The sequence below is a fragment of the Syngnathus floridae genome, chromosome 4, assembly GCF_059516105.1.
Source record: "Syngnathus floridae isolate MCC-2025c chromosome 4, RoL_Sflo_1.0, whole genome shotgun sequence".
Taxonomy (NCBI): Eukaryota; Metazoa; Chordata; class Actinopteri; order Syngnathiformes; family Syngnathidae; genus Syngnathus; species Syngnathus floridae.
The window spans coordinates 17,178,776-17,200,147 of NC_142416.1; the positions used below are offsets into that span (position 1 = coordinate 17,178,776).

At 41.8% G+C, this 21,372-nt stretch overlaps 3 protein-coding genes across 3 annotated transcripts in view; 1 reads left to right on the plus strand and 2 right to left on the minus strand.

Moving 5' to 3' along the window:
• Positions 1–10,380, plus strand: part of usp53b (ubiquitin specific peptidase 53b) — a 13,318-nt gene extending 2,938 nt beyond the window's left edge. The window contains exons 4-17 of the mRNA XM_088372677.1: positions 187–279; positions 362–496; positions 722–835; positions 902–984; positions 1,200–1,305; positions 1,667–1,813; positions 2,047–2,196; positions 2,269–2,437; positions 3,724–3,846; positions 3,979–4,654; positions 5,056–5,117; positions 5,787–5,865; positions 6,056–6,840; positions 7,364–10,380. Coding sequence (XP_088228803.1) covers positions 187–279; positions 362–496; positions 722–835; positions 902–984; positions 1,200–1,305; positions 1,667–1,813; positions 2,047–2,196; positions 2,269–2,437; positions 3,724–3,846; positions 3,979–4,654; positions 5,056–5,117; positions 5,787–5,865; positions 6,056–6,840; positions 7,364–7,440 — 2,799 coding nt within the window. The 3' untranslated portion in view covers positions 7,441–10,380. The remainder of the gene's footprint in view (positions 1–186; positions 280–361; positions 497–721; positions 836–901; positions 985–1,199; positions 1,306–1,666; positions 1,814–2,046; positions 2,197–2,268; positions 2,438–3,723; positions 3,847–3,978; positions 4,655–5,055; positions 5,118–5,786; positions 5,866–6,055; positions 6,841–7,363) is intronic.
• A 104-nt stretch (positions 10,381–10,484) lies between these two features.
• On the minus strand, positions 10,485–11,880 carry fabp2 (fatty acid binding protein 2, intestinal). Its single transcript, XM_088372688.1, has 4 exons — positions 11,751–11,880; positions 11,278–11,450; positions 10,824–10,931; positions 10,485–10,762 (listed from the first exon to the last, which is right to left on the minus strand). The coding sequence occupies exons 1-4, from the start codon at positions 11,815–11,817 to the stop codon at positions 10,712–10,714; spliced, it is 399 nt and encodes a 132-aa protein (XP_088228814.1). The 5' UTR covers positions 11,818–11,880; the 3' UTR covers positions 10,485–10,711.
• A 1,248-nt stretch (positions 11,881–13,128) lies between these two features.
• Positions 13,129–20,980, minus strand: gucy1b1 (guanylate cyclase 1 soluble subunit beta 1). The gene is made up of 13 exons (XM_088372681.1): positions 20,842–20,980; positions 20,581–20,654; positions 19,500–19,600; positions 19,277–19,395; positions 18,833–19,030; positions 17,947–18,177; positions 17,697–17,813; positions 17,214–17,347; positions 16,533–16,730; positions 16,163–16,400; positions 15,116–15,256; positions 14,253–14,407; positions 13,129–14,041 (listed from the first exon to the last, which is right to left on the minus strand). The coding sequence occupies exons 1-13, from the start codon at positions 20,842–20,844 to the stop codon at positions 13,918–13,920; spliced, it is 1,833 nt and encodes a 610-aa protein (XP_088228807.1). The 5' UTR covers positions 20,845–20,980; the 3' UTR covers positions 13,129–13,917.
• Positions 20,981–21,372: the final 392 nt, after the last annotated feature.

Sequence of the window (21,372 nt, forward strand, 5' to 3'; positions counted from 1 at the left end):
AAAGTATGTCCATAGGCAAAGTGGCAGCTCAACAACATGCTACTTAGATGTCGAATCAGATTGCCTGTAAATCTTAAATAATTTTATTTTTTGGTGGGCTCTGACAATGTTTATTAACATTTGAAACCAAACTCCTGTGATATTTACAATTAAAGGTGAATGTGAGGACTTGTTCACGCTTTCCAGGTGCTTTGGCAGCTCGACATTTTCAGAAGAAGTCTGAGGCACCTCTCAGGGCACTTTTGTCTGGGTGATTCCTGCATTTTCTGTGCATTAAAGGTTCGTCACCATTACTTTGCATTTTGAAGATTTTTTTTTTTTTTTTTTTTAAATCGGACTGAATTTATTTTTTGTTTCCCAGAGCATATTCAGCCAGTTCCAGCAAAGTCGTGAGCGCGTGCTACCCTCAGACAGTTTGCGTAACGCCCTCGCCGAAACCTTCAAAGACGAGCAACGCTTCCAACTCGGCCTCATGGACGACGCTGCCGAGTGCTTTGTATGTTGACAATTAAATTCTCAAATATGGAACAAAGTCAACAGACAGGCGACCAATCACTTAACAGGAAGTAGATTTTATCCCATAACAACCTCTGTGCTTTATTTCGCTGCACTTAAATGATAATTAAACATTGTCGCTATCAGATTACATTTCCATGCCTTTGAAGAATCCTATCATGAGTAGGAAAGAAAAAGCTAAATTTGATCTAATTTGATACTTTAGGAGAATATCCTCGAGCGAATTCATCTGCACATCGTCTCAGACACGGCCACCGACTCTTGCTCGTCCAAATCTTGCATCACCCACCAGAAATTTGCCATGATGCTTTACGAGCAGGTACGTAACCCATTGCCCTGATTGCTCTCAAAATGTTTTACTGTAAGTATTTATTTTCCTTTTCAGTTTGTGTGTCGGTGCTGCGGGGCGTCGTCGGACCCCCACCCTTTCACAGAGTTGGTACACTACGTTTCAACGACTGCTCTATGGTGGGTACTTGATTTATTATAGCCAATGACACCCAACACTGACAAATTTTTCATGTTTATTATCAATTTTTCTCTCCATCAATCCAACGCTTTTTGTGGTTTATCTTCTTAAACCCAGTAAAAGAAGAGATTAATCTCATATTGTTTTTATTATTATGACACATTTCATTGTTATTAATCTTCTACCTGTAATGTACACTTATTTTTTTGCACAGCCAACAGATGGATCGCACAATGGCGAAGACCGAGCGTCTCAGGTCGGACATGTTTGGAGAATTGCTGCAGGCGGCAAACAACACAGGCGACCTACGTAGCTGCCCTGTATGTTATTTTACTACAATTTCTTCTGCAACAAAATGGCGCCAGTTACAACCGCTTCTTCACTTCCTCCTTTTATCACATTTCACGCTATGGTGAATGAGTGAACTTTTAAGAACGAATGCTCCTCTCTGTACAGTTAAAGGAAATTGTGCCAGTCCTGGTGTTAGGATATAAATAGCAGTCAGGGCTTAGCCTTTGTTTTCTCTCTCATCTGTATTTGTTGCTGCTTCTTTCGTCTTGCATTGTTTTACTGGGGAAAGATGCCCCGCCCCTTTGGAACTGCTATTAATGTTCTGGCTGTTGACTTTGTTTTGTAGGATTTTAATATTCCTCTCACACTTCTTGTGACCATCACTTTCAGAGAGACTGCGGTCAAAGCATCAAGATCCGTCGGGTACTCATGAACTGTCCGGAGATTGTCACCATCGGATTCGTTTGGGACGCAGAGCAATCCGATTTGACGGACGATGTCATCCGCTCGCTTGGCCCACGATTGAATTTGTGTGGAGTAAGTTGTTTCGAAAGTATGCCGGCAAACTGACTGAAGGGAAAAGAGAAAGATGCTACTATGTTTAGCATAAGTACCGTATTTTCCGCACTGTAAGGCGCACCAGATTATAAGGTGCACCTGATTATAAGGCGCACTGTCGGCTTTTGAGAAAATTTGAGGTTTTTGGGTGCGCCTTATAGTGCGGAAATTACGGTATTTTTCAAATACTTTAAATGTTTGTCTTTATTTAGCTTTTCAACCGCGTCACGGATGAAAACGCCAAACGGAGCGAGCTCCATTTGGTGGGAATGATTTGTTTCTCAAGCAAACACTACTCAGCCTTTGCCTATCACACCAAATCTTCCAAATGGATGTTTTTTGATGACGCCACTGTAAAAGAGGTGAGAGCCGGTGCTGTGTGTTTTAGCTAGAGTGAGTTAATTGCTCTTAAAGCCAAGTGTTCTTATTCCCAGATTGGTTCTAAATGGAAAGATGTGACTTCTAAATGCGTCAGGGGACATTTTCAACCACTTCTTCTGTTTTACACTAATCCTGAGGGGACGCCGGTATCTAATGAGGATGCGCCGAGGCAGACCACCATGTGTCCTCGATACAAAGGTCAAGTCAACGGTGAGACGTCAGGTAAGATAAATAATAAATAATTGTCAAATTATCCTATTCAATGTTATTTTAGGTTGTGTAAATACAAATTAAGGTTAGCTAAATAAAGATTGTGTAAATACCAAACATGGTTAGCTAAAAAAAAATCTGTTCTAATGCTAAAGCAATAAAAAATCCTATCAATATGCTAATGAAACATTAGCATTAGCTTCCAGGAGTTTTATTCCTTCAAATAATGAATATCCACACATAAATAGTGTACAAACACAGAGGTAATATTACAATATTCAAACGCACATATTCTTATTTTTTCCCTTCCATAATCGCCCAGTCCTAATGCATGCCGATTTAAAAAAAAAAAAAAAAAATATTCTGTTTATCTTGACAACAGTGAGAGAGCAATTCTAATGAATTAAATCCATATCATGATTTGAAAGCATCACTGAAGAAAATTCTGATGGGACCTTCCAAACAGGGAGTTGTGGCTGTATTCAGGATTTGGGTTAATGTGTGCCGGTTTGAACTTGACATGAGGATGATGCCTCTGTCGCACGCAGATTACCACCCACGCCTTCCTGCCTAATCCTTGCTCCTGTGGCGGACTCCTCATGCGCTTTCACTAGTCTTAGCCCGCTGCGTGGACATTTCACGTTCGGCCAAGCTTCATTTCACCGCTCGTTTGTTTTGACAATGGAGTCGTGCCAGTTCCCGTGGATTGTTTTGCTTTTTTGACGCTTTGACTGGCATGGGACATTTTGAAGTATACCTGCCCAATAATCTTTTTCTAGTTAGCATCAGACTATATGAGAGGGATAAAACATTAGCACTTGAAGTTTATATAACTGTTGTTGTTCATGCTGCGCCGGGGAGACAAAAAACACCACAGGCACGTTGGTGAACTTGTCAGTACATTTAGCAGAGTTAATGATGCTCTTGCATTTTTCACTTTGCTAATGAGGCTCCTGCATTATGCAATCATTCCGCGCAGCACAAAGGAAGGAGGTGAGTGTGTTGTATTGTGTGCTGCTCTCATTTAGAGATATGATGTTTTTTTTTTTAAGGCCCTTTTTTCGACTCGCTTGATCTATTTCCACATGCACCAGATGCTCACCGATGTCATCCTGCTTTATTGTTTGGCAGCAAATAAATGTGTTCATAATCATAGTTCGATAAGCACCAACGCTGAATTTATAAGTCAAAGTATCACGCTAAGTAGGGTAACAAAAATATACTTTGGGTCGAGTAATATTAATATCATGAAGTGGACCGTTGTGCCGCCACTCATCTGCCTCTTTTTTTCTTTTTAGTGAAAAATCCCCTTGGCAGTCCAAGCAGATTCCAGGAAGCTTTTATGGAAAATTTTCAGAGAGTCGGTGAAACCACAAAGAAGGACCGAGGGCACACAAGAATAGATGCTTCCCAACCTAAAGGTAAAGCATGATGACATATCATGGAAAAATAGAGTTTCATTAGCTTCGTCTCAGAGCAACCTATTCACCTCCCAGAAAATCAAAAGTTGGGCTAATTAAAAATACCACTGATGCTTAAAATGTGTTCCGTAGACATGACCCACACAAGATCCTCGTCTCCTCCTGAGAATGGCCCGAGGGAGCAAAAATATAAAAGCTACTACCCCCGCATGGACAAGTCAGCCAGTTATTCGGGCAGACCCTCCCAGGAAGCTCGCGGGCAGTTCCGATCCACGCAAGCCGGCAGGAAGAGCCATCTCTCGCCCAGTCGCTCCGATCAGGACAGCTCCCGGGATCAATGGGAAAACGGCGGGAGCGGAGGAAGCCGGAATAAGTGCAAATCTATTTGGAGACCCGTCCGCGAGGTGCTAAACGTGGACACTGTACTCAACGAGCTGGAGCAACGTCGTCAACAGCAACACGACAGCCCTCGACGTGCCAAGACGGAACAAAGTCGGGAGTACGCGCGAACCAGGGAGGATCGCAAGCAGAAGTGTCTGATGACCATTTACGAGGACGAGCAGCGTCACGAGACGGAGAGCCACAGCTCGGTGGAGTCGGACAGCAGGGCCACGCAGCAGAGGGGCGGTAGGTTGACGGGGGGCGCCAAGACGCTGCTGCGGAGCGACACCTGGACCATACAGAGAACCGAATCGGGATACGAGAGCAGCGACCGGCTCAGCAGCGGATCCACCAATCCGGACTCGCCGGGCGTCGACGGATTTGCGGTTAAAGAGCAGAGGTCGGCCACGGAAACACAGTTCCAAAGGTAAGAAAATTGTTTGAAGCAAATATTGATCATTGACAAATATGGAATAATTTTATAATGATGGATGGATTCAAAACAAATCATACAATTTGATATTTTAGTGTGTTACTGGTAGCCTACTTAAAATCTTTCGGTTTCTATTTGCTGGCTTCGTTGTTGTTTGTCAGCCCCGAACTAGAAATTTGATTGGGTGGAGAAAACTGTTTTCTTTTTATATCACATTGAAGTCTTCTTTTTAGAAGCGTAATTGATCTCAGCATGAGCCAAAAATAGCATTGTTTTCCTCACTTATGAGGACGTAGATTCAAGGTCACTCAAAAGGAAACAATGTTTCAATCTCATGTTGAACTTTTGAAGTATTTGGCCTCAATGTCTCCATGAATTGTTCTTTTTGCTTTCAGCCATCTTCACCCAAAGGCAGGCGATGCAAAATCCAGCGTGCCGTCCTCACCGTCACACAATGGTATGTTCCAAGTATTTCATTCCAAGGCCTCCTCATCTTTTCCTGGCACCATAAAATTCTTTAGTGCCCATAAAGTTGGAATAAATGCGCACGTGTGTTCAGTCAGCAGTCTTGTAGTCTGAGGGATTTTTTTTTCACTAGGATAAAATGCTCAGGTAATGGATGGATTATCTGCAGCAACAAAGTGGTGAGGTGATATCTTGCGCTTCCAATGACGTTCAGTCTCTGTAAATGAAATGAGGTTGGCATCTCATCTTGGACTGTCTTTCTCTAACCTCCTCACCCAGCATCCTTTAATCTGATGATAATCCCACCGAGCTCATGCAGAAAGCACAGCTGGACGCGGCCGCTGGCTCCGTCACAAATATCTTTCGGTGACGCCGAGCAATAGCTTTTATCCTGCGGGGCAACTGCCAGGGGGAAAAAAATAAATAAATAACACATGTATTTTTTTTTTTTTAAAAAGGGCTTGGAATTCGCCGCCATGCATGCTCGGTTCTGACGTTAGCATCCAGCCAGTGTCGTGAGACTGACACCTTGCTGATGCTGCCACCTTGTGTCAGTCTTGTGTTAGGAATGACTTTCGAGCTATTCATCTTTCCCCATCTATCCAATCTATCTTTTTATGGATGGATGGAAATATGATGCATTGTCTCTCCTCTGTTCCAGGCAAACATCAGGCTAAATCTCAGGGAAAGAATCACGACCAGGTTTCACATTCACATCTTAAATGCAGCCCGGGTTCAAGGTATTTCTTTAGCAAATTTCTCCTAAACTTTGTATATTGTTTATCATCCAGGTCGTTATAAAGATTGCATGAACTTAGCATTCCCTTTTTTCAAACAAGAGAACTGAAAAGGGGCCCAGTGGTGTGTGAGTTCTCATGCCATTCTCTCTTAATTGATACAATGATGTCATTGTTTGTGACTGTTGTGCAGGCGTAAATGCAAGTACACGTCGTCCAGTACTTGCAGAAAACCTTGCGAGCGGGAGTGCCTGGCTGCAGATAACAGGCAGAGTGAGCAGCAGGAGCTGACAAGCAGTCGAGGCCACGCGGGGGAGTGCTCGGCCTCGAGGCACATCACCAAGACCAGCAGCTCCGAGTGGAACAGCTCAGACGACCTCGCCCTCTCCGAGCCCGAGGACAGAGACTCTTGCCGCTCCGGCGACGCCGCCGCCGCGTCCGACCCGCAGTGTCCTCACGTCCCCCCGGCGTATCGCCACTCTCCCGGCAACGACCCCCAGCGGCAGCTCGGAGCGCCGGGTTCGGCCTCGCCTCACCTTCGACCCGGCCAGCGGCTCTCGCCTCATCAGGACGAACCGAGCGACGCCGCTTTCCGGCCCAGGACGCTTCAAGAACCCTTCCAGGCAAGCCCTCGTCACAGGAAGCCCGATATCTCCGGCCTGCGGACCTTCTCGGACGCCAGTTCCAAGTCAGGCTCCGACCCGGAGAGGAGCACGCCGTCGTCGTGCGAGAGCGATGACAGACCCATGGCGGGGTGCCGAGCGGAGCGGGCCTCCAGCACTCAGGAGGTTTCTCTCACCACCTACTTCAACGTGGACAACTGCATGACGGAAACGTACCGCCTCAAGTACCACAACCAGAGGCCTCTGCTGCTGTCGGCCACCGTGCCGCGAGCCGCGGGCCCGTCTGAGCGCAGGGACGCCTCGCACAGCCTCTCGACTGACACACAAGATGCGTCCAAAGCCAAACCTGAATCAAGTAAGTCCTTTCCGACACTCGCATCCTACAGTGGTACCTTGAAGTTCCACCGCGATCCACTTTGGACATCTAAACGTACATTCCATTACTTTTCAAAATAAAATTTCCCTTCCATCCATTTGCTAGAGCATTTGTCCTCATGGGGAAACTGGAACCAGTCTGGCCAATCACAGGTCTTCTCTCAAAAAAGCAGTTTAATGCCACTCCTAGTTCAAGTAACTTTCAAACTAAACATAAAACACACAAATAGTGTAGCCTTCAGTCGGCTAGCTTAATGCTAATGACAACACACACTGGAAACTGTATTAGAACACAAGTGGTGAAGCAACACATTTAGACAATCACTATCACAGTACTCACAATTATAAATTTCTGGTAGTCTTTTGCGGCGGAACTTTTGTGTGATTTCATTTTCTAGAATCAGTGGACTCCCAAATGATTAAACTTTTGTAACTTCAAGGCATCACTGCAATCCTCCAAATGAGTGTGATGGTTGACGTGCCTTCATTTATGTTGTTTTTAGGCAATACGAGCAATAAACCCACCGCGAAATGGAACCCAGTGTCAACCAAAGGTTTGGATGAACGAGGCTTTTTATAAGTCGAACTATATCTTTTTTTTGTTTACATGCTTTTACTGTGCAGTCATATGAGATTGAAAATGAATGCCAAAGAGTTTACAGGAGTGGATATAAACTATGTGGACAAAAGTGTCGGGACACCATGTTGTCACACCTGCAGGGAATGAAAATGTGCTGCTCTAAAGCGTCAGAAGGTGTCACGATATTGGACTTGGCAACAAGTTGGCTTAAGTGGGACACACACACAACAAGGTCAGCAAAGAGCAGTAAGCACACACTTTTCCCCGTTATATACGGGGAGGGACTCACATTTAACAGTTGAGAATGCTAAAAATAAATCAATCCATCGTGAGATACGTTGTCAGGTTTAATGTTATCTCGGATCCGGCGGTCAATCGCAAAGTCTACACTATCGCGGTTTTTACGACATCGACTGGTCACATTGTGTCACTCCCCCTTATCGCTTCGTCCAAAATGGCGCCACTTTATCGCTTCTTTTAATGACCTGCCTGCGTTAATGAGTGACGGACGATCATGCCGATGTGTCATTTTAGCGATTAAAAATAGATTTCAAAGCCTCCATGTTGGGGCTATGTACAAATAAGTTGCATGCCAGCAGCCAACAAACGATGCAACTTTTTTTTTTTCATTGTTCTCCTGATCCTCAATTATACTTCTTTTTTGGTGTGAAGACGTTTGCTGAATAATACCAATGAAATTCATACGCCAATCCGATGTCATGCGGGGAGATAAAAATCCCAAAGTGTCCCCAAATTCTCCAAATGTGCATGTGGCCTTTACCAAGTCTTACTATTTTGCCTGTTACAGCAGAAGCATGCGCATGAAAATAGTCCAAAACAACATAAACTATCTAATATTTATTCAAACGTACTAATCCGATTGCTGTTTGTAATTTCAATTATTTTTTTTTTAAATCACTTGAATGTTCTTAGTCTCGTTTATACGAATGCATCTATTGTAAATATGACCGTATGAAGCAAATAATGGACTTTTCCGGAATTATACTATGCATTAAGCTGATAAGGTTATTTTGACATTTGTAAAGATTTTGTTACATCTGTAGCCTCCCAGAATATATGTAAAAATAATATGTACACTCATCGAACGAATCATTAGGTACACTTGGGTCGGATTCTAAGTCTGTTCAAGTCGTGTGCGCTTGTGTCCTTGGGCAAGACACTTGACATACGAGCCGATTGTGCTGGTGTGCTTCTACTAATGGGTTGATTGTTCCCTTCGTGCTGTTTTAGTGGATTATTAGAGCCATTGTTAGACACACCGATGATGATGTAGCACCTTCATGACGTTTTTTCCTCCTTTGTGTACAGAATTGGATTACACTTTCTTGTATTTTACACTAAGCGTGTCTTCCGTTGCATCACGAGTGCCTTGACATTTTTACGAGTGACACCATGTTTGTTGGTGTGAAGTGGTGACGCGGGATGTGATGTCAGAAGTTTTCTTCCCCCATTACGTAGTGCAAAAACGTACGGCTGGGATAATGGTGAAAATTATTTATCCAGCCGTATGTTTTCTAGAGCGCTTGTCCTTCCTAGCCAATCACATCGGGGCGAAGCGGAGATATTTTAAGACGTTGTTATTTCACAGCATCCACATGACATCATTGCCGCATCATTACCGTATTTCCTCAACTAGTGGCCTTTTTTTTTTTTTTTTAAAGGAAGCATCTCAAAACAACTCAAAATAAATCACTCAAACTCTTGCATCTTGACAGATTGTGTTCAGAGAGCCATTACTAAATTGCAAAGATGCTAATTGTTAGCGCGTGTATCTATTGTCCCATACCAGTTGAAGCCATCTGATTGTTCTAGCAGCATGAAACCTCTTTTTCAAGAATATTTCCAGCCTTATTGTGATAAAAAAAATCTATATTCTTCTTTACTAGTTTTATTTTTCTTTAATTTATTTTAAGGAAGCAACAACTTGGGACACAGCATTTATTTGAGCAAAGACCACTGCATGAAATCTATTTTTCAAGAATATTTCCAGCCTTATTGTGATAAAGAAAAAAATGATATTCTTCTTTACTAGTTTTTTTTTAAATTATTATTTATTTTGAGGAAGCAACAAATTGGGACACGCCATTTATTTGAGCAAAGACCACTGTAGTAGCAAAATTTCATTAATTAAACCAATTCTTTTTGCGGGCAGCCTTAGATTTTCTGACTCGTATCCTTATCCAATGCATTCCCGTCATGACTTCGCAGTACTCACAGACCAGTTGAGTTTTCTTTCATTCTTGAACGCCTCTGATAATCTCTTTCCACGATCGGGTTTTCATGCGCGTCGTGGTTGGCTTTCCTCCTAAAGTTTGACGGACTTTATGGTTCTTGCGTTTCAGAATCGTTTGCTTTCCGAGTGTCATTTTGATACAACTCGTGAGGAGGCTCACGGTGAATTGACTTGATCAAACACCGTCGATTTCACAAGGTCTAAAAACTTTTTGTCCGTGCACTTCCGGGGGCGTCTTTTATTCTAATATAAATCCACAAACCAATCAAATCAACGTAGTTAAATCATAACTAATCAACAAACTATACAAACAAATTAAAAACTAAATCACTACTCAACATTCCTCTGATTTATCAAACGATTCGGCTCTAACAACCACTATTTGGGGAGATACGGTACATCCGATTTTATTGAAAACGTTTGGAGGTGATTTACACACGTTCATTTTTCATCCCTATACACAAAAATTGTGTATTATATTTGTGCGGTCGTGGTTCTTTGTAGTAGCGGCCGATGCTGCCTTGTGATGGATGGGTGTAGTACATGTGGATCACATCTTTGTGCGAGTAGCATCGCCGTTTTGGGAAAACAACGTCCAGAATCTGTCTGCACTTTATATTTTTGTAGATAATATATATTTATTTTTTATTTATTACTGTTGAATAAATTATTGTATCACTCTGAAATTTTTTTCCGTGTCTTTCTTGATCAATTTTGGAAAACCAAGACCAAAAGTATTTTCTTTCAAATCTTTACATATCACCTTAACATAAAGAATAGACTGCAAAAATAAGAGCTTAAATTCTTTTATGGCTCAATAAAAAACAGTCTGAGACATTTTGAGTTACCTTTAAAATTAAACACCAAAAATAAGGATGTAATTATTACAGCAAAGTCAGAATTCAGTGCAATTAAAACATTTTCAGGAGGAGGGATGACAAACAGTGCACTTTTTTTTGCAGGTTGACAGTAAGTCATATAATATTGTCTGTAACCTCCTCGGAAGATTGCTCAAACCTAAGCCCTCTTGAAAATCCTTCTAGCATCAACGCCGTCATAGCTGTAGCTCTGTGGGCAGAAGACAAAAATAATATATAGTGTGTGCGTGTGTGTGTTTAAAGTTCCTCACCTGTATGAGCTCATCTCCTTGCACAATTCTTGTGGTTATCAGCGGCTTGCCGTTGTCTTTCCTGGTGAAGGTGCCCTTCAGCGTTTCACCCTCCAGTACCCACGAGCCCTGAAAACAATTATTTTTACAGTCGGAAACTTTTTTCCTTATCATTTTTATTCCATCAATTACAATTAACCAATTATTGTAAAATATTTTTTTTAAAAAAAGTCCTCCAAAGTTCTTGTGGATCTTTCTTGGGAATGTCCTGGAAACTTTTTTCAACTAGTGTCAATGATTGACAATTAAGGCATCTATGTCTTAAAATAAAGCTCCTTGCTTTGTGTTGGAGTTTACATTGTTCTGCAAACAACTTAAATCTTGCAGCCTCCAAAGTTCAAAGTCCGAAATGATCACTTTGGAGCAGCAACGTAGACGTCCTCTGGAGCATTTGATGCTCCGTTTGTTTACTCACAGATACTTCAGTGCCGTCAGCCAGGCTGTAATCGAAGTTGACCCCCAGGGTAAAGTCAAGTTCCAGGGTACGGAAATTGCTGCTCTCCTTCACGTGGAACTTGTCTCCATTCTGCTCGATGGTTATTTTTAGATTGTCGTGGGAGGCCAGCTTCCTCTTCACCATATTGATACCTGACAATTCGTGCACCAGGTGTTAGTGACGTGATTTTTTTTTTTGAACATGCCGGACTGTTGCAGGTGAGTTGACTTTGCATTCTTGCACAAATATTTACTCTAGCATTCATATTCACGTCGATGTGATTTGAGATTAAGCAAACATTTTACACAAAGTACAACTCAAAAATGTATTTTGCTCTCCAAAGTGCCACCATATTATTCAAACTTAAAATACAGTAGTGTAGTAGGCCTAAGTGTTCATCATAATAAAGGAATTAGGACATTTCCAGTATATCCTTCAGTGTGCTTACCTACCCATTTGTTCCATAAACTTGTCATAGTTGTCATTGCGGTCCACTTTCCAGTTGCCGTTGAAAGTCATGGTGCTGGTGGCGATGAGGGTGAAAACAGGTGGTGAGCGAAAGTGGCTTAGGGGGTTGTGACTCTGCAGCAAAGCAAGGGAGTGTCGTCAGCGTGCCTCCTTTTCAAGCACGCTTATCTGCTCTTCGATCTCAGCGATGATGTGGCTGTGTAAAGCTCACACTTTCTCAGGTAAGTACCACCCCACGGCCAATTCTCATTGGACACCATTTCTTAGCAGGAAAAAAATAGTTCAAACTTCATGTTGACGCTAGAATTTGCAATTACGGTAGAATTCCTGATTTGAAATGAATTCTCAATCTGTGCAGCCACAAATATAGACATTACACATTGGCCTATATTCTTTATCCTATCCTACATAACCATATGTGTTCGCCCACTCGAGTTTTCAGTAGTTCATTTGAGGCAAGTGTCCTAATGTGAACCACGTTTTCTAAAATTTATATGGAACATAATCAATGGTGGGGCAGTGCCACTTATCAATCTATATTTATATGATGACATGATGACCTGTAACTTCTGTCATAGTGATAACACTCCACTGATACCTTTGACCTTCATTTGCTCATACAAGAGACCTTTGATATCTCTCTTCCCGACACACACACTCGCACAATAATAACGACATTTTGCAAAAGATAAACTCCGTATTAGCTTTACATTACGCTTTAGCTTAGTCTCAGAACAACAAACACCATTGGACACTTTATTAGGTACACCTGCAAAATGAACGCAAACAAAATAAGTTACATCATAATTTTTGTTTTGTGTGTATCTATCACGTTTGTATTGTTCACCTCACTCACTTTGATTGCTATGTGCGGTCAATAAAGTGTCTTTTATCACAGTGTTAAGTGTGTCTATAGTGCAAACACTGCTCCAATCAGAAGACGCTATCAGGCCTAAGATAACAGGCGATTTATGGTATCTTGTCACTACGATCATCCGAGCAGCTAAAAATCAAAATAATGCTGACTTGTGACTTTCTATTGATGTCACCTTTGACCTTAGATACCTCCAAATATATTCGTGTCTTCCTTGAGACTCGAGTTGAGGAATTTTCCACAGGGTTGTGGTCTTTTTTCAAACACCAGAGGGCGCTCGTAACACATTACTACAGTCGCTGTTCCCGTTTAACCTGAAGAAACAAGAAGAACAAGACGCCTCGACATACGACGTTTCACGACTACAAATGTGCGCATGCGCGGGAGGAATCAGTCGAATCATACAGATACTGCATTTAGGTTACTGATAGACTGCTGAGGTTTTAATCATCCCTTTTTTTTAATGATACATTTTGTACTCGTGAGAGATGAGTTAAAATATTTATTTGGGGAATTTTCCAGAAGGGATATACAATAATACAGCGAAATAAGTCATAAAAACAAGAAATATGTGTTTCTAAAAGGTTTGAATTAACACTGCAGTAGTAAGAAGTAAAGTTGCGTGCCATTTTTTACAACACACTGACATTATCCATTTCTCCATTTCTATACTTGTCCTTTTTTTTTGTCGCATATGAGCTGAAGTTTATCCCATCTGTGATCTCGTCAAACAATATCATTCAGACCCATGGCTATTTTAGAGTCTTCAATGAACTAAATTGAACATGATAATTATTCTAACCAATTGGAAAACATGTGCTTAAAATTGAGCAAGTGAGCACATTCAACTCAAATAGTGTCCATAGTAGAAGTGCTTAAACAAGTGCTAATAGATCATATTTTACAGTTAAAAGGATAAAAAAATGTCCACTTAGAATGAAGAAGAAAGGAAATATATTAATATTTCACAATAACCTATGGGAAAAAAACACATTATCCACCAACTTGTTGATATAGCCTAAATAGAGTGCACTTTTTTTTTTTTTTAATACATAGTTCATAAAGATTCCACTGTGGGTGTGTTTGGCCTGAGCTACTACGACTCAAACTAATCAATTTGTGCACGCTAAAATAAAGATGGCGTAAATACTGTTCTGTATGTTATAGTGTGGCAAAGCACAATGGCACCATTTTATATAAACAACCTTTGTGTCATATCAAAACCGTGTTATTTAATGCTACTCACTCCATTTTATGAATTAAGACTCAAAGACGTATCAGTGGACTTCCTGTCTGGACAAGAACCACACCTTCATGGGCTCCTTCTTGCCCTTCATGGTGACGGGACCTCGGTACGCCAGGTGGAACTGAGGGTCGGCGTTCTCGGCGGACTGCAAGCATCTACAACAACAGCAGAGGCTTTTACTTATACCCGTGCCTTCAAAATAATTGATAGAAAAGTAGTGCCTTGCCGCCACTCTCTCTTACGAATAAATTAGCAAGGCCCGATTGTCAGATGACTAAAAGATTACCCTGAGCAGTTATCGTATGATGCGTTATGAAGTATTTTTCAATACAGAATAGAAATAAAAGTGACCAGACCTTTTCTCACCTATAAGTATATTCTGAAACATTGATTTTTCCCTTTTCACCGGTGGTTTCCGTGCGGCTGGTGAGGTTGACCGTGTTACCAAAAAGGCAGTACCGGGGCATCCTCTGGCCAATCACACCGGTCACCACCTCTCCCGTATGAATCCCGATGGTAATCTACAAAAAAAAATACAACAGTGTTTCCATAACAGCTCCAGGAGAGGCACTTGTAAGCAATCTACAGACTATTTCCCTGTCAAGCAATTGGCACTGTGGTGGTCTTCAGAGCGTGAAGGCACTTTTGTGTGTGAGCTGAATGAGAATCTATTTTTAACTCAGGGAGACTGAGATGATTTGAGTGTGTTTTTGCTGTGAAACGACACTCCTCTTCAGTGTGTGGCCAAAATAAACAAGCTTTCTTTCAAGCAGGCTTCTTCCGCAGTTAACATGTGAACACAGAACGTCCCTGGTGCTGTTTAGAACAAATACAAATCAATACAAATATGATGAATGAATCTATTTGTATTGTGTAAAGAAGAGCTAAAACGGTTTTTCCTTTTGTTATAGTAAAATTTAAGCCTCATGCTTTAACGCAGTTTGAATTATGGTTCAAAATAAATTTTGTACAACTTACTAATGAGTGAAAACACACATTCTACTCACACTGAGGCTTTTCACATACTGTTTATGTTCACTAAGAATACAAATAGTCCAAAATGGCTGCTGCATCCCATCCAGGGTGTGGTAGCCATTTCGGGTTTTGAGATTGCAAATAATTCTGCAAAGTCACATGACGTCTTCCGACTAAAGCCAGAGAGCCGGTGAGGCGTGATGTTGGCAATTCTCACCCAGGGCCACTTTGACGTCAATGATCCAAAATCCTACCTGCACAGGTTCATCGTCCACTTTGACTTGTCCGGCGATCTCCAACATGTCGAGCGCGAGGTGGCAGATGGACTTGGCGTGGTGCGTGCACGGCTCAGGCAAGCCGCTCACCGTCATGTACTTGTCGCCCACCGTCTCCACCTGAATAGAAAAAAAATAATTGCTTTATTTGAATAATGCATCGTGTGATCCCACTGAAGGATTTGTTATGTTTTTAAATACGCAACGCAAAATAAACACATCAGCTTTGAAACAATGCGATAGGGGTGAGCGAGCTCAAGCGGCGGGACCACCGAGCCATTCAGCTCGTAGAGTAAATATTACTTCTTTTGGTGACCCGGTGCCTGAAGCCAATCGAGGCTTAGTTGCGAGTGGCTGGGGTCTGTTTGACTCCTTCAAGTGCATTCTTGTCTGAAAGCCTGCAGTGTAAATCTGCCAGGAGAGGCCCATAAAGCACTGCGCTCTCTCTCGAAAGCTGCTCCGTGTTGTTTAGAAATACGTACTACTGTTCCACTGGCGAAAAACTCAAGCCGAACACTATAAATAGTCGTTTGCCAGCACGCAATCCGGGTTGTTACGTCACGTTTTTGAACGAGGGGGTCACTGCAGCATGTAAAGATAATAAGAGCAAACACGTTAGGGCCATACTGAAGAGACAAAAAATAAAAATGTAACCATGAGAAAAAAGTCGCAATCTTTTGCAAATTTGAATTTCTTTTTGAAGAAGTTGAAATCAAATTAAAACAATGTGGGTTTTTTGAAAAACACTAAGATGTCATACACACAAGTCATACATGTATTAGGATGAAGTTGTATTTTATTTTATTTTATTAAAAAAAAACTAAGAAAATAAATGATTATTCCCACTAAGAAGTATAAATTTTCAATTTAACCTGTGTAAAATTGGACTAGTGCAAGAATAAAAAAAATCAATATCTGAAAGGATAAAATATTGACTATTGTTGGATTGTTGGAGTCTTATTTTTTTTTAAAAACAAGTGAATAATAAAAAACACAAAACCATATTCCTACAAGCGAATTCCCAACCTTGTAGACGTAAGGGTTCTTCCGCGAGTCGGTCAAGATGTCGAATCGGGTGTAAACGTCGTTGAGCAGGTTGACGATCTTGATGGCTCCCTCGGCGGAGGCGTGCTTGCTGCAGAAGGCGTTGAAACCCACGATGCCGCTGAAAAGAATGGTCACGTTGTCGTACCGCTTAGCCGGGACGGGCCGCTTGTGTCTCAGTTCGTTGGCGACGGACGGCGGGAGGACGGAGTACAGCAACCTGATAAACAAACCAAAAAGGTGGCTCCTTCAAAGCTTTCAGAAAAAAAAAAATCTATACAGCAGAGCCTCCAAAGTCCGTCCAATCTGTCATTTTAACGTGGATCGATTCAAAAGGAATTAATTATCCAACCTGTCCGTTTTCTTCTTCTCGTCTTCCAGCGCCCGAAGTGTGTGCTGCAGCCGGTCGGTGAGTATCTCCAGCTCCTGGGTCAGCTTGTACTCCTCACGAAACTGCTCTCCTAGCAGCACCAGGTCTCGCGTGGCGTCGTGCAGCGGGATGTCGCTCAGGTACAGGCCTCGTCGTGTCAGGTCGTCCAAGTTCATTACACTTTTTGAAGCAAGCGCAGAATGTGGAGATGGTTGCTAGCTTGGTGTTTCATCCAGTTGTATTTGTGTCAGTGGGGAATTCAATTAGGCTTCATAAGCGGATCCTGTCTGGACCCAATCTACTGCTCATTAAATGTTCATTTGTTGAACTAGGAACCGGTTTTTAGCTATGGTATAATTTATCAGGCTCAAAATAAGGCCGTTTTCCAGAGGATGTTTTTGTTTTCTGCTGTGAAAATGTCTTCGATTTTTGAGGACGAGGTCTCTTGAACTCTGCTCTCCTCTTTCCAATATTTCGAATAAAAAATACTTAGACACGGGCCAGCGAGGCTAATGGAGGTGACAACATGATCAGTAATTTCATCGCTCGTACGTGGTCGTGTGCTTGCACATGTTTGGATTGTTTGGAAAAAAAAAAAATCAATGACACACAGATGAGAGAGAAATTGGGGGGGGTGAACATCGAGGTACGGTGTCAACTTACCTGGGCGAGCAAAGAAAGAGGATGTTCTCGGCTTCGGGCAAATAAATCATCTGTCCTTTTAACCGCAGACAGCTGATTTCCACCCCAGTCAGCTCGTCCTCGTTCTCCACCGTCTCCACATTTAGCAGACCCTCCTGCCAGGGTTACACCACCTTTATGAATATTTCATTGAATGTTCCCTCCAAGCCGAAATATGGGGCCGCAATTTCACCTCGCACTTTAATTTTAAATTCAAAAATCTTTTCAATGCACAGGAAAGATTGAGATCAATTTTTTTATTTGTCCCTCTTAAGATGGACCTCAAGTGTGAAATGATTCATAATTTTGGACATTCCAAGACTTCTACAGACTTCATCTTGCCGCCATTTTATTTCATGTTATCAGTCTATGTGGAAAGGTTTTGACCTTTATTTGTAATTGAATGATTTGAATCATTTGATTAACCTGGTATTGTTATTGCAACAATAAAAGACATGACTCTACCTTGCTTCGCAGGACGAAAACCGTGTTGATGTGGGACAGAATGCCATGGTAGCTGAAGTCAATGTGTGGGCGGACCAGGGAGAAAACTGACGGGAGGATGCAGGCACCAGGTTGGAGCTGAAAGGCAAGGGGAAATTAAAATATACATAATTCAGACACTCCAGATTACAAACGACGAAGCATATAGATTCCAGGCCAGCTTCATAACGCCTGCTCATGACAAATTATTGTCGCTTAACGGCGAGCGGACCTGAGGCAGCACTCGGTAAATGGCGTTGCCGCACTGCGTGAGCATCAGGTCTTTGTCAAACATCAGGTGGAAGGGGAAGGCCTTGCAAAAGGTGTACGGGCTGATGCGCGTCTCCTGCGTGCCGTTCTCATCGAAGCCGTCCAGGTCTTCGTAGAAGGCCTCTTCCTCCGAGTCCTTTTCCTCAATCAGGAACTTGATGTGGTCGCACTCTTCGCTTTTGGGTTGGATCATCTGAAGGTTGAAAAAGTTTCAAAAGAAAAGTCTTGGCGGGCCAAATGTAATGACACTATGGGCCGAATTCAGCCCGCCGACCACAGATTGACACACCTGATTAAAAACAACAATATGAGTCCGATAGTCTCGAGTGTATTATGACAGAATTAGGAGTGTGGACGATGACATTAATCAGTGTTGGCATAAGGCACGCTGACGTCAGGCTGCCGTCTCTGCGCCCTGTTTCCACAGCAACCATGGCTAATATTTCCCCAGATTGGGTCTCACATTAGGAGCGTCTGCCGTTTTTTTTTTTTTTTCTCCTTTCCGTGCTTTCATTACACACATGCACACAATACTGAAAAATATATGATCCCCGTCTGTATAAAACCCTTTAGGGGTAGCAATTGAGGAGCACGGTGGCAAAGAATGTTCCCATCATGTCATGATTGTTGGCTTATTAGCATATATATGGGTAAAAAAATGATGGATGAAAATAGTTCTATTAAATGAAATCATCTTGAAAATACCCAGGGACAGACTGTTTCTTCGATGTAAAAATATTCCCCTTGTCACAGATCTTTTCCCAAAACTATCTCGTCCTCATACTCCCTCCTCTGCACTTGTCAATTAGACGGGGATGCAGCAAAAGGAAAATTTGTGCAAGGCAGACCTTCATCTCTATCTCCGTGCCATGGATCTGCTGCGCGACCGTTTTAATGATGCCAATCACGATGTCCTGCAGGCCTTCTCGCTCTGAGTAGTAGTGGAGGATTAGGTTGTTGCCCTTCTCCGCATCGGTGCAACGGAACGAGGGAGCCCTCATGCCGGGATAGATGGTGCCCAGGTGGTCATGGAGGGCATCCAAATTCTGAGGAAAAAAACCCCCATAAACAATTAATGGGACTAAAATATTTAAGCCATTTAGCGATTAATTATTATTCTGCTTGTCTGCATACTCGTTTGGGTCAATCCCACTTCTGCTGGGATAGCTAAAAAAATATTCTTGCAACCAAAAAGTAACAAAAACAAAGTAACAATGTTTCTTTTCCGCCTCAAACAGCAATCAAATGTCTACTTGTAAATTGTGCTCTCTCACAATTCAGAAAACTTTTACCTGAAGGAATTCACGAACGTTTGAGCCCAGCACCCGCAAGATGGTGTCATACCCCGACTCCTGGCAAAACTCAAAGAACATCTTCCCGAACATCTGCAGGATGTCTCCTGCATCGATCTCTGGAATGCAAAAAAAAAAGGATTAAGACCTTCGGAGAGCGGTCGCCTGCGATGTAGTCGGATTTTGGCTGATCAATTTGATTCACATCAAAGTGAGAACTTACTGAGAACTTTGCTGGCCGCGGCAACAAGATCGTATGTTTTGGTGTCATCGTAAATGATTCGAACGAGGAACTGGCCCTCGATGTCCAGTTGGGCTTCCCTCCTGGAAATGAAATCCACATGTATTCATTCGTTGTATAACAGAAGAAAAAAAAAAACATGTTCTAATTAGTTCTGCTTATAGGCTGAGAAAATAAACATACTTTATGGGAAATATTGTCCAGTTAGTAGGTAAAAAAAACAGACCATAAAAAGATTTTGGGGGAAAAATCTGGATTAATTTATCAATTGCTGATCCAAGTTGAAAAACAAGAGAAGAAGAAGGTGATAAGTTGTACTCGAGATATCGGTGAGATGTCTCCACCGAGAAGAATAACAACTTTGGAAACATTTACACAAGACAGCTGCTGCTCTTAACTTTTGATTTTACTTTTTTTTCTGTTAGGGTCACGGCAGGGTCAGGGCGCAATGGAGGGAGTGTGCTAAAAAAAAAATGTCATGTTGACATTATACAGCGACAGAAAAGGAGGCGCTCAAGAGCAACACATTGAAATGCCACTTGTAGCACATTCTTAGCAGCAACCCTCGGGGTTTTCCCACAGCTTTTTCTTTTAAAGTAACTTGACCCAAAATAAAAAAAATTGAGGATTTTCAGAGTTGATGCCCTTGTACGTTCCCTAAATTGAAATAGTTACCAGTTCAACTGAAGTTTCAATTTTTTGTTTGAAATTTAATTTTTATTATTCAATGGCAGTATGTAATGTAATCATTTTTATCCAGAGTTTTTACTCAGGGTTAATTTACATCCTTATGTCCAAAACTATTTCACCAAACTATCAGACTATTTATATAATACTGTTGTCTATTTTTAACAAATATCTGACACTATTAGAAGCAAGCTAGGATAAGTATAAATAAATATAAATAGATAAATATCATTTTTCCTGGTGTGATCCTATGGTTTGATCTTGTTGGTTATTCATACAAAACACCGCCAGCTTCCAGCCAAACATTTGAATATGCCAACACGAGCAAATAATAAGCATAGCATTCATAAAATACAGCATAACAGTACACACTCACTTGATGTCTTCCCACACTTCCGGTCCGTAATTCCTCAAAACGAGAAGCTCCAAGGCGTGATTCACAAAGCCATACTGTAAATACATGACAAGCAATGACAGGAGATTCGAACGCTTTCTTGACGCACGATTTTTTGAACACCCGCAACGAGGACATAGTTAAAGGGAACCATCGGATTGTATTCACCTGTTAATATCCTAACAACCGGGCACTACGTAACGTCTTTCCGGGATTAAAACATGAAACATATAAAAGACGTACCATACTGCCAGCTGATCTTTCTTTCGTTCCTTTTTTTATTTTATACAAAAAGCCTCGCTTCGGACAGAAACGTCATCGTTCGGTTACAGATGCTGATAGTCGTCGCTGTGTCCAAACCTCCTCGCTCCATCAGTTTGTGATTGGCAACACGCTCATCCAATGGGGCGTCAGAACGTCTCTTACGTAACGTGGCAGCAGGCCAATGAGAACGCAGCTTTGATTCGACTGATGATGCTATGAACGCCAGCACAGTTTGAACTGTGCTATTTCTCAACATATACAGTGGTTATATAAAATCTCCACACACCTATTCATATTTTGTAAAATAACAAAAAATAGACCAAGAAATATAACCTGTACAACTCAATCAAAATGCTTTCAAAAATACCTTTAATAACTGATCATTTGGCTGAGTTCAGAACGAAGCGTTCAAATTTAATTTGATATTAAATCAACCAGACTGCAAGAATTTAAATGATTCAAGTAAGCGTATTGGTGTTTATGGTGCAAAATATACGCTTTGGACACCCA

Coding starts and splice junctions, on each gene's coding strand:
- fabp2 (XM_088372688.1), bottom strand. CDS start 11,817: ATGACTTTCAACGGCAACTGGAAAGTGGACCGCAATGACAACTATGAC. Junction 11,451..11,750: donor CAAGTTTATGGAACAAATGG/GTAGGTAAGCAC, acceptor ACGAATTGTCAG/GTATCAATATGGTGAAGAGG. Junction 10,763..10,823: donor AAGGAGATGAGCTCATACAG/GTGAGGAACTTT, acceptor TTCTGCCCACAG/AGCTACAGCTATGACGGCGT.
- gucy1b1 (XM_088372681.1), bottom strand. Junction 16,401..16,532: donor GAGAAGAAGAAAACGGACAG/GTTGGATAATTA, acceptor TTTGTTTATCAG/GTTGCTGTACTCCGTCCTCC. Junction 15,257..16,162: donor AGAACCCTTACGTCTACAAG/GTTGGGAATTCG, acceptor TTTTCTATTCAG/GTGGAGACGGTGGGCGACAA.